General features: G+C 33.3%; 1 protein-coding gene across 4 annotated transcripts in view; it reads right to left on the reverse strand.

Moving 5' to 3' along the window:
- Als2 (Amyotrophic lateral sclerosis 2) overlaps positions 1-12493 on the reverse strand; it is a 550533-nt gene that overhangs the window by 412773 nt on the left and 125267 nt on the right. For all 4 annotated transcript variants that reach the window (XM_090415655.1, XM_090415656.1, XM_090415654.1 and 1 more), the window contains exon 8: positions 10068-10233. In XM_090415655.1, coding sequence (XP_090271781.1) covers positions 10068-10233 — 166 coding nt within the window. The remainder of the gene's footprint in view (positions 1-10067; positions 10234-12493) is intronic.

Below are 12493 nucleotides of genomic sequence, written 5' to 3' on the forward strand. Positions count from 1 at the left end.
CCATAATTGCGTCTACTGTGCTGGACGGAGGTCTAAATGCATTTTCATTGCTGCTTAATAGGTTTCTTGAGTAGACAGTGCATTATTCGGTTTATCAGAAGTTTTTCTAGTCCTTACCAGCAACGTTTATGAGACTGATTTATCTGTATTTGTTATCTTCGTCGGGTGTTTCTTTCCCTAGTTTGATTATAGGGATAATTTTAGAGCGTTTCCATATTAAAGGAAATTGCCCTCTTTTTAGGTATTCGTTGTAAATTGTTGCTATGAATTCGGGGAATTCGACAACGTTTTTAGAGTATATCAGTGGTTATTCCATTCTTTCGAGGAGTTTTTTTTTGGATCCATTAATCTTAATACTGACTTGATTTCATTAGTTGCAAATAAGTCGTCGCTAGGAGTGTCCATGACTGTTTTCATTCTTTGTCTATAAGTTTTGTGGATTTCTTCATCTGTTGATTCGTGGTTATCAGGAATAAACTTGTTTATCATAATAGCTGCGTTAATGCTAAGTTTTTAGTGTAAGAGCCATCTGTTTTCTTAACGATTGACGTGTTGCCTTATTCTTGCTTGCTGATAGTTTATATATGCAAGTCCAAATCTATAATCTTTATAGATATAACTTAATAGTAGTCAAATTGGGGGAAAGTAAAAGCATCAAATTGGAAACCAATAAATCCTGGCTTCCCGCAAGGTTGCCTTTTATCGCCATTACTATCACAATATATATATATAGGATTAAATAATAAAGGATTAAAACCGAGATTATGATTTCGTTGCATCTTTTATAATAGAACAAAGTAAAAAACTTTCAAAGTTTTTTTTTTTTTACTTTGGTTCCTCTACAATCTCACAAAGAAAAAGAAAATTATTTTAATAATCGGTAGTTGTGGGACTCAAATCACATAGAAAAAGTAGGTTTAGGTTCCCAAATCGTTTTTTTCTTTTTTTTTAAGATTATATAAACAATGACATATTCAGGTAATTCATGTAAGTTAAGAAAACATAAACTATGCAACAAATACATAGTAAAAAATTATAAATTGTATGCATACTTCATAGATGTTCTTTATTTACATATGCAATAGTTCTTATTGCATACTTCGGCTGGTTTAGTTATCAATTCAAGTAGTTAATAATAAATATCTTACTTACCACTATGCTACAATTTTTTATTAAGTTCATAATATGGAGAACTAAACAAATATCCAATTGTCTCGTAAATTTTCTGGAAAGCTCCACTGAGAGATCATTATCCATAAAATAACTTTCTTGTCAAGTTTAATCCTATTGCTAATTTATTTAAACTGAATTCTTTAACGGACCCATCACAATCATAATCTTTGGCAGAACTTTCTTCGCCGTTTGGTTCGACGTCATCTATTAATTGTACCAGTTCCTCCTCGTTTAACCCCCTCCCCCTCTACCGGTCAGGACGTCTATAGACGTCCAGATAAATCTGGACACGATGAATGCTATCTGTTGAAGTTATAAGAAGTGCAAATCGGCCAGCATGACCATTAGAAGGTGTGATAAACCCTCCCGCTGAAGAGAACAGTTAATCGGATTATCTCGCACTCATAGCTGCATCTCAGTTGTCTATAACAAGGAATGCAGTTTCTCATTCTATGCTGGGTAACTGAATGCTAGTTATATTGGATAAACTAAAAATATAGAAATTATTTTTATTTTCTCTTTATATTGTACAAAGCAATTTTAATGCCTGGACAAAATAAAGGTTCTTCTTACATAGTTTCTTCATTTAAATATTGCCTTACCTTAGAACACTAATTTTATTTTTATTTATTTTATTTTTTTTGCTAATGTTTTCTAATCGCTTACTCCACAAACATTTTCTTTGTTCTCGAAAAAAATTAATTCACGATAATTATTTGAAATATTTGAATTATTTTTGATCCCAATGGTCCCACAGAAGGTTCTACTAAGGTAGAAGTGGAGGAATTTTTTGAGGCTTTAGAAAAAGCAACTGACACAATGAAAAATGAAAAGTTGGTCCTTGTTGGGGATCTAAATAGCAGAGTAGAAAATGATTGTGACACATACAAAAATATTTTGGGAAAATTTGGAGAAAAGAGCAAAGCTAATAATAATGGCAAATATCTATTGGATTTCTGCTCAGGACATGGACTGGTTATTACTAACACCATGTTCCAACATAAAAATGTGCACAAATTCACATGGAGAGAAGAGGCTAGGAATAAGAAAAGTCTCATTGACTATGTTATTGTTGATAGTGATGTTTTCTCCCTGGTGCAGGACACCAGAGTGTACAGAGGATTTGAAATTGGAAGTGATCACTATTTAGTCTTGAGCAGGATAAAATTGAATTTCATATTGAAAAGAATAACATGTAAGAAAGTTTTAAAGTGAAAAAAAGTTGAGCAGCTCTCAGATGTGAACTGTAGACTAAAATACACAAAGATTATTGAAGAAAAAATGAAAGAGTTTGAGAACAGGAATCAAACCTTGGAGATTCAGTGGCAAACTCTGAAGAAAACATTGATTGATTCTGCCAAAGAGGCATGTGGTGAGGTTATCTGTAAGGATAAAAAAATCAGAACTCCCTGGTGGACACAGGAAGTTAAAGAGGCAGTGAAGGAAAAGAAGAAAGCATACCAAAAGTTCCTGTCAAATAAGTCAGCTTGTGCTCTTAGAGAATATAGAGACAAATGCAAGAATGCTAAACACTGTGTAAAACTAGCTAAACAAAAGTCATGGGAGGACTTTGGTAAGAATATAGAAAATAAATATCAAGAAGGTGGCAAAATATTCTAGAGGTTGTTGAAGAAGCTTAAGAATGGAGGAAAGAGTGCTGTAAAAGGAATTAGAGATGATAAAGGTGACATGAAAACGGAAGAAAAAGATATCCTTGAAGTATGGAGTAATTACTTTGAAAAACTGCTAAATGAAACAAGCAGTGATGACATCACAGTGGTAAAAAACACTGACCAGGCATGCAGTCAGGAATACATATCCATACTTGAAGTAGAAAAAGCCATCAAAGGGTGTTGAAATGTGGAAAGGCAGCAGGAGTAGATGATATTCGACCAGAAATGCTGAAGTATGGTGGTATAAGAGTCTTACAGTGGCTGCACTGCATAGTTCAGAAAGCCTGGACAGAGGGACGAATTCCCGATGATTGGAGTAGAGCTCTCATAGTACCCATATATAAAAAGGGAAATAAAACTGCATGTGAGAATTACAGAGGTATTTCCCTACTGAGTGTTCCTGGCAAGATCTATGCAAGTATACTTGAGAAACGATTGAGAAGAATTGTGGAAGAAAAGCTTGGTGAAGAACAAGCTGGATTCAGGCCAAATAGAGACTGTCAGGATGAGATCTTCACTGTACGACAAATAGTCGAGAAAGCATGGGAATATAACAAAGATCTGTATTTAAGTTTTGTCGATCTGGAAAAGGCATATGACAAGGTGCCAAGAGAGAAGTTATTCAATACGCTTCAGTTATATGGTGTCAATGGGGCATTATATCAAGCAATACTTAGTCTTTATTTGAGTTGTAATTCAGCAGTTAGAATTGAAGGAAGTACAGGAAGATGGTTTAATGTTAAATCTGGTGTGAGACAAGGATGTACATTATCCCCTCTGTTATTCATTATCTATATGGATCACATTATGAAGGAAAGTGGTATTAAACCTGATATCAAAATTGGAGATGTTAATGTCAGCTCTTTGCTTTATGCAGATGATGTTATACTTCTAAATAAATCTGCTACAAGTCTGCAAGATTCTCTGACTAAATTGAATAGCTGTTGTAATAGATATAGTATGAAGGTCAGCAATAAAAAGACAAAGACAATGAAAATAGGCAGAATCATTGAAAATGTCAACTGTGTTGTGAATGGAGAACCTGTGGAACAAGTAAAACATTTCAGCTATTTAGGCACGATTTTTACTGAAGATGGTAAATTAAATATAGAAATAGACAACAGAATCAGCAAAGCTGGTATGGTGGGAAGTCAATTGAATAAATTCATATGGAATAAGAGAGAAATCAGTCGGAACACTAAATTAGCTGTGTACAAGACAGTGTTCAAACCAGTTTTAACTTATGGATCTGAGAGCTGGGTCAGAAGTAAAACACTTGACCAAAGACTAGAGACCACGGATATGAGAGTCCTGAGAAAGATTATAGGCATGAACAGATGGCATCAATGGCAATATCATATTAAAAACGAGGATATTAGGAAAGAACTTGACATTGTCAGCATCCAGGAATGCATTAGCAGAGCTAATCTCAGGTGGTATGGTCACTTAAACAGAATGGGCGAGGAAAGATTAGCAAAACAAGTGTTCTCTGCCAGGTTGGCAGCAAAACGACCCAGAGGAAGACCAAGATATAGGTGGATTGATACGTTACAAAATGCTTTAGACGATAGAAATATAAGATCTGATAATGTTGGAGTCTTGACAAGTAACAGACTGATTTGGAGGAAAATTGTAGATAGGAAATTAAAAATGATGTAATTTTTTTCATGTAGTACTATCATATCCTGTACACCCCTTGAGGGTACATGGCAGGAATTTGATGATGAATTATTTTTGTAAAAAACAGGCTGCAGAGGTTCAAGATTATGTTATATTTTTGTTCAAAATCATGTTTCGAAGAATACTTCACAGATTTCCTGAAGGACCTGCTTGAGCGACTCTGTTTTATAGAGAATAAAATGAAATTCTTTAATCATATCACTATTTTTTTTTCTTTATTTTCTTTATATTGTAATCTTCTTGGTTTCCCTATATAATTGGTCATTACAAAATGAAATAAAAGGTTATGATTTAAATTGATATGTATATATTTTCTGCTAGTTCAGATATACTAATTGTATCAGATGTTATAATGGCAAAAATAGTACGAAAATAATCATTTACACTATCCTCCCAAAACACAAAGAAAGAACATTGTAAATTCACCCAATGAAAAAGGAAATATTACATATTTTTCTTGTGTTATCTGATTTTTTTTTCTTGTAGTACAAAGAAGAAATTGCTGCCCATAAGATGGTAGAATACATCAGGGCAAAAATCTGTAGATTGATTACATTATAACTAATAGAGATATGTCAGAAAAAAATTATTTATGTAAGAGTTCTAGCATCAGCAGATTTATATCTGCTGATGTTAGAACATCAGCAGATGTTATTACTCTTGTATAAATGTTATTACTCTTATATAAATATTTTTTTCTTCCAGTTTAGATACATGGCATTGTTGAAGTAGCTAAACCTTTGCTACTATTTACACTAAAATGAATGGGCATGTTTCCCCAAGTGATTTATGTTTGTAACAGTTGTCTTGCGAACGATTTATAAAATAAATTCTCTGAAATATCTGCAGATTGAATAAGTCTATAACCCCCCCCACGCCCCACCAAAACATAAGATTATGCATATGTTCCTTTTCTTTCAAAAACAATTCAAATCTTCTTTTTCAAGAGAACTGAAAGAAATAATTTATAATTTTTCGATAATAAAAATGAAACTGATCATTACAAATTAAGAACTTATTTTAGAATAAATACTGTATCAGCCTGTGAAAGAAATGTCTGTAGTTTTTTCTATGTTAGGATGTCTACTAATCAACAATTGAAAACAAAACACGACATTCTTGATGTAATTCGCACTATAGTTTAAGGCATTTTAGTGTCCCTTCTGGTTAAGTGTTCTCTCTTTTCTTTCTCAATAGCACCGAGAGTATCTAAGCCTTTACCCTTTTCTTCCAGCTAAGAGCATTACCATCAAATATTTCTAAGACGTAGATTACTTCAGAAATAGCAACCAGCATCAGAAGTAGAAGTAAAAATATTTAGATTATTTTAAGAAAAAGAAACAAAAATCTGAACTTTCTACTGAACTTTCTTTTGTGAGATATGCATATAAGCAGTTTTACACGTTGAAAATATAGCATAGTGTTTCTAAAATTTCAAATAATTTCAGCAGAGTAAGCTGATTTTAGATGGCAAAGAAAGATTACAGAATTAGAATCTTCACGGTACAACAATATTATTCTCTTATTTCTTTTGTCAAAATGGTAAAATGAAGTAATAGATTTTGAATACTATCTGGAAACTTTTTTTCAAACCTGTAGAAATTTAAAGTGGTTATGTAATTGAATTGCAGGAGAGAATAAGGAGGGGCGTAAGCATTAGAAATTCGTCAAAATAAGCATAAATTGTGAATAATTCTGTATATGATATCCTTCATATTATATTTTCAACATATCTACAGTGGTTACGCACTGGATATTATCGTAATGTGCATCCTACAAAAAAAAAAAATTGTATATAAATATAAAAATCTCATAAATCCAGTATAAGTCCACTTCCCTAAATAAACTGAATAAATGCTGTATTCAATTTGGTATGAAAATCAACAATAAAAAGACGAAATATGAACTGCATCCTGAATGGACAACTTACAGAAGAAGCATAATATTTCAGCTATTTAGGCACAATTTTTAGTAAAGTTGGCAAATTTAAAATTTTAAATATGGAAATAGACAACAGAATTAGCAAAGCTGGTATGGTAGGAAGGAAAAAGAAGAAAGTTTCATGGAATTAGAGATATTCAAAACACTAAAACTAGCTGTATACAAGACAGTGTTCGAACCAGTTTTAAATAATTATGGATCTGAAAGCTAGTTTAGAAAAAAAAAACACTATCAAAGTCTAGAGACCGCAGATATTAGAGAGAAAGATTTGGAGCGTGAATAGAGGACATCAATGGCAATATCATATTAAAAACAACGATATGAGGAAAGAACTCAACATTGCTAGCATTGAACAATTTGTTAATCTCAATACATTAGGTTTTTTTTATTTTATTTATTTATTTATTTTTTTTTTTTTACTGTCAGCAGCTCTTATGTCTTATCAATAATAGAAGATAACTCAAAAATGCTAATATTTTGTTGTAAATCAACTTCTTATAACACACAGAAGTATTCATTTTTACTCAGGAATTGATAAATTTTTACTACTTCTGTTTTGTCCAAAGACTACAATTAAAATGTCCATGTACCATTAAAGAAACTTTCACTTCAACAGATGCTATAATGCAGAAGCCAGAAAACAGGTGGCTTTGTTTAATACTGAATACAGTAAAAAGACATTTATGTATTGCGATGGCAAATAAGTTTGTTCAGTTTATGCGTTAGTAAAAGTTTACGCCTTTACGAAATTTATCTTCACTGCATTTACTTTTCATATCGGCATCAATGCAATATCATTTCAATTTTCTAGCGAATAACATTTTCAGCGAATTATTTCTGCTATCGATAGTTCGCGAGATGAATTTTTCTGATTTTTCCTCGCGATGAATTGTTCGGACACGAACATAGCCATATGTAAAAATCGGAAAAAGTAATCATTTGGGAAAATAACTCTTTTACTTAATTATTTATACACAAATATAAATATATGCTAAAGAAGAAATCCATCGGAATCAAATCGGGACTGCGCGGTGGCCACAAGCAGTGGGATACGCGCAGTCGCCATAATGTGGAGTTGCTCCATCATGTTGGAAAATGAGGCCCTACACATTCTCAATCTGGGGAAACACAAATTTCTCTAGCATATTTAGGTATGCCACTCTCGTAATCGTCTCCTCATGGAAAAAATGGCTCAACAATGCGATCATGCATGATCGCATTGTTGAGCTATATTTTCGAACCAACTCGAAAATTCCAAAACAGAAAAATCAACTTTAAGAAACATCTCATCTCTGGAAAATGGAAGACTACAAAAAAACTTGGTATGAATGTATAAAAAAAAGTCCTCCATCCTAAACTTATTTTCTACAAAACTGCAGAAACCGAGAAGAGAAAAATTCTACAGCTCATTTAATGAAACTGCTGAAAAGGACTTCAGCATCCTACGTTTATCAAGGATGCCAAGAGCCTTTATCAGGGCATTTAACCTGAAGGTGAGTTAGCCTGTCTCATACGAGGATGGAAGGTTTTTCCTCTCTGAAACTTGATTTTTTTCTTGCCGAAAAACAAGCAAACCGAATTGGAAAAACATGCAGGGATTTAAGGCCAGTTGCTTCTTCCTTAATTCAAAACAACTCAACCCAATTCCCTTTGGCATGGTGTTTTCTAACTGTGTTCTGCCGACCACTGGCATCCTTCAAAAGTCGAATAAGACTTCCAACCGCTGCTCATCTAAATATAACACCAGATGAGTATGCTTCTAAAAGGTTTACAGGTTTGTTTTTTAAGACTATTTATTCATCATTCCTTATTTTATTATTTTCCTTTCCTAGAGAATATTTTAACCTTTTATTTTTTTTTTTTTTTTAACAAACGGCACCGATCACCTCCTCAAAACCCAGAAACATACCCACACATATACTCATTAGTATTCTTAGCCTATTCCTTCCTTTATTAACTGCAATTACTTGCTTTTGAGGTTATTCGTGAGATAAGTGCATGTGGCACTCCTGTCGTTGAGGAATAACAGAAACAGGAGTAAATAAGTGAAACACGATTGAAAAATCTTCAGAAATTATTTTTTTTCAAGTTTTCCAATATTTTTACTCTGAATTCTTGTATATTTTATTATTATATTGTGAAAAATATGTACATCAAAGAATCGATTTATTATTATTAGTAGTAGTAGTAGCAGTAATATTAATGATTAATGCTATTTTCCCTCATCCTCCTCAATATGATGATTGTTGGTATAGCAATGCTGCTTTACTAATTACAGAATAATTACAGAACAATATGGATTCTTATTGTCTTTCTTGTCCGATTTGCCTATTTCCAAGAGGAAAAGCCTAGTCATCTCAGTATTAGGCCTACTAACTTACATTCAGTAAATTTATTTATTTATTACATTTATTAATGAAAAAATTTTATTTGGATTCCGTATTTGAAACTTTTACAAAAAAATGTCAAACCCTTCCAGTTTTCAGTTCAGCTATATTCGGGGCTACAAAGAAAAATGTCAAAATTATGTATTACAATAACTCGCAGACTTAGCAGAATTCGCAAAAGTTTTCAGAACAAGAAGTTGAATGCACGGTTCAGTTTTAGTTCATAATGGATCACTTTTATCATGACATTTCCGTAAAGAAGTTCTGAAATGATATTAGCAATTTCGCTCTGGCTGGATGAAATTTAATGAAATTTTTAATTTCAATCGACTAGACTTATTGTGACAAAATTTGGTAGAATGAATTTCTTAGCCTATTCCTTCCCTTATTAACTCCAATTACATGTTTTCGAGGTTATTCGGGAGATAAGTGCATGTGGTACTCCTGTCTTCCATACAGATAAATCGCTAACTGTACAATGAAGCAGGATGTACACTTACATTAAATGCCATAAAATGCAAGAAAATAATTATTACGTTTCAATGACCGCTTCCATATGTTGTCTGTATCACGAGTAACGTTCCACATTGTTAGTGAACATTTTCTAAACAATAGTTTGCAAGAAAAATTACTTTTCGATGAATTATGAAAGAATTCATCGAAAAATTTTCGGTGAATTGTTTTTTCGATGAATTGCATTTTCGACGAATTGTCGTTCAATGAATTGGTCATTCGATGAATTGCCATTCGTTAAATTGTCGTTCGGCGAATTGCTTTTTCGATGAATTGCATTCGATGAATTGTCTTTCGATTAACTGTTTTTCAATGAATTTGTCTGTAACCACAAAAAATTATGGAAATACTACATAATTAAGACTCCCTTATTACTAGCTTCCTATAAACAATTTTGGTTCCAAATTAATCTATTATGGATTCATGATATTTTTAGATCTTGCATTTCAATCTTCTAAGGCACTACTAACTGCATGAATTCATAGATCTTGGTCGTCCTTAGGATCTTTTCCCTACCACCCTAGTAGGAACCTAACCTTTCTTCTTCTATTTTGCTTCCATGGCAATATAGCCTTAGTGCTACACAATTTAACATTTAACTGAATTGTGACAAATAAGTTGTGAAACAACAATGGGATATACATGCACACTTGTGTGTGTGCACATAAATGCATTTTACAACTGAAATTGTCATACTTACTTTAAAGTTAACAGTGGTCATCCTCATTAATAAACACACATAGTCCTTTATCCTTCTTACAGGAATATGTAATAGATAATGAATTATATCAGCTGTTCCTTTCGTTTCCATGGGTACTTCTCCAAGAATATCTCTGGATACAGTTTTGACAGTTAGAGGACTGAGGCTAGTATAAATAAATGTGGTTTTGAAAGAAATATATATACATCTCTCTCTCTCTCACACACACACACAAATATAAAAGTCATTTATTAATCATTGTAAACATACAACTTATTCCATTCCATCTTCCACTTTTATGTTAAGCTTTATGCTCTATCTTGTAACTGAAATTAACTGAAGTAAATTCAGTATATTGAGGCACTGAATCTAAAATATCACTAAAAAACTTAAAAATGAATATCACATTGAAAAGACAAACATGTAAGAAGTCGAAAGTTTATTTTTCACTTGGTTAGACTATAATAAATTTAGTTTAATCCTCTATCCAAGTGTGAGCAAACAATGTTCGTGCCTGAAAATATCTTCAGGACTGGGGTAAGGCAGTACAACACTGGGCAACTTGCAGCAAAGGCAGAGCAAGCTAACATCACTCCTATCTCAGGATCTCCCATAATGCAAAACACATCTCCTTATGGATATGTATAATGTTATGCATTAAGGGAAGGGCCACTACCCAGACTAGTTTCGACCTTTATTGAGGTCTCTTCAGCCTGAAAACATCTTCAGGACTGGGGTAAGGCAGTACAACACCAGGCAACTTGCAGCAAAGGTGGAGCAAGCTAACATCTCCACCTCTGGGCCTGGCTCCCACTGAAGAAGACCTCAATAAAGGTCGAAACTAGTCTGGGTAGTGGCCCTTCCCTTAATGCATAACATTATACATATCCGTAAGAAGATGTATTTTGCATTATGGGAGATACTGAGATAGGAGTGATGTTAGCTTGCTCCACCTTTGCTGTGAGTTGCCCGGTGTTGTACTGCCTTACCCCAGTCCTGAAGATATTTTCAGGCGCAAACTGTGTTTGCTCACACTTGGATAGAGGATTAAACCAAATTTATTATAGTCTAACCAAGTGAAAAATAAACTTTCGGCATCTTTCTCTAAATCCAGAGTAAATTAATAAAAAGGTGGCACACCATTTGGCAACTCCTATAGGTAAAGATGACCTGCCATTGCTTCTGCCTGGTATCTCCACCTCTGGGCCTGGCTCCCACTGAAGAGATCTCAATAAAGGTCGAAACTAGTCTGGGTAATGGCCCTTACCTTAATGCATAACATTATACTCATTAATTTTTTTTTCAATCATGTCTCTACTTCAAAATATTCCGTTTCATACTTAGTGATATAACATCACGCGGCGTGTTCTATTTTTAATGATCTTTTGTTAGTATTCTAGCTTGTATTTTTTTTTAAAACTGTTTCTTGTAATACCACTGAGATTAGTCTGCTATTTTCAGACAGAAATATTTGGTTAATTATATATCTTTCTTGTGTTTATGTGCATATATCATCCAGTCTTATGTCATAAGTATCCTAAAAACAGCTAACATTATACATATACAAAATACGTAAGGAGATGTATTCTGCATTATGGGAGATACTGAGATAGGAGTGATGTTAGCTTGCTCCACCTTTGCTGCGAGTTGCCTGGTGTTGTACTGCCTTACCCCAGTCCTGAAGATATTTTCAGGCACAAACTGTGTTTGCTCACACTTGGATAGAGGATTAAACCAAATTTATTAAAGCATGTAAGCAAGATTTAAATTTAAATTAGACTTAAAGAATTAAGGATGAGCTGCTTTTACAGGAAACTTTAGGACTCACCTATATAAACATTATTGAAGAAATGAAAAATGAAACAGTTCAAAAACAAGAACTGGACCTAGGAGTTACACTGGCAAACTTTGAAGAAAACACTGATTCAGACAGGGAAGCATGTGGTAAAGTTGTCTGCAAGAATACAAAAATAAGACCACCATGGATACAAGACTCTAAAGAAGCAGCCCTGAAAATTCCTAGCAAAAATGAGTCAAAGATTAGCTCTCTTTGTTAAGCTAAAAAAGTCACGAAAAGAGTTTGGTTAAGAATAGAAGATGATAAATAACTAGATGTTTAATCGAGACATCCACATTAGACATAGTAAAATATTTTAAAAAACAGCTTCACACATGCAAGAAAAAACTAAATAGAATTTATTGCTCCTATATACTTCACTCAATATATCATGAGATTCATTAAGGAGAAGGCACAGAGAATTGGTAACAACATTTAAATTAATACAATACAACACTTAATACAAGAAAGAGTCATAGTCATACAGCATGCATTTACATAAGCTTGCCATAAAAACTGTTACAACTGCTGCATCTCCCCCCCCCACTGCTCACAGAATTGCACGAGCCCAGTTTCTGTTAATGGTGCT

This window comes from Typopeltis vanoorti, chromosome 3 (genome assembly GCF_054136105.1).
Source record: "Typopeltis vanoorti isolate ZY-2024b chromosome 3, IOZ_Tvanoo_1.0, whole genome shotgun sequence".
In the NCBI taxonomy this organism is placed as follows: domain Eukaryota; kingdom Metazoa; phylum Arthropoda; class Arachnida; order Uropygi; family Thelyphonidae; genus Typopeltis; species Typopeltis vanoorti.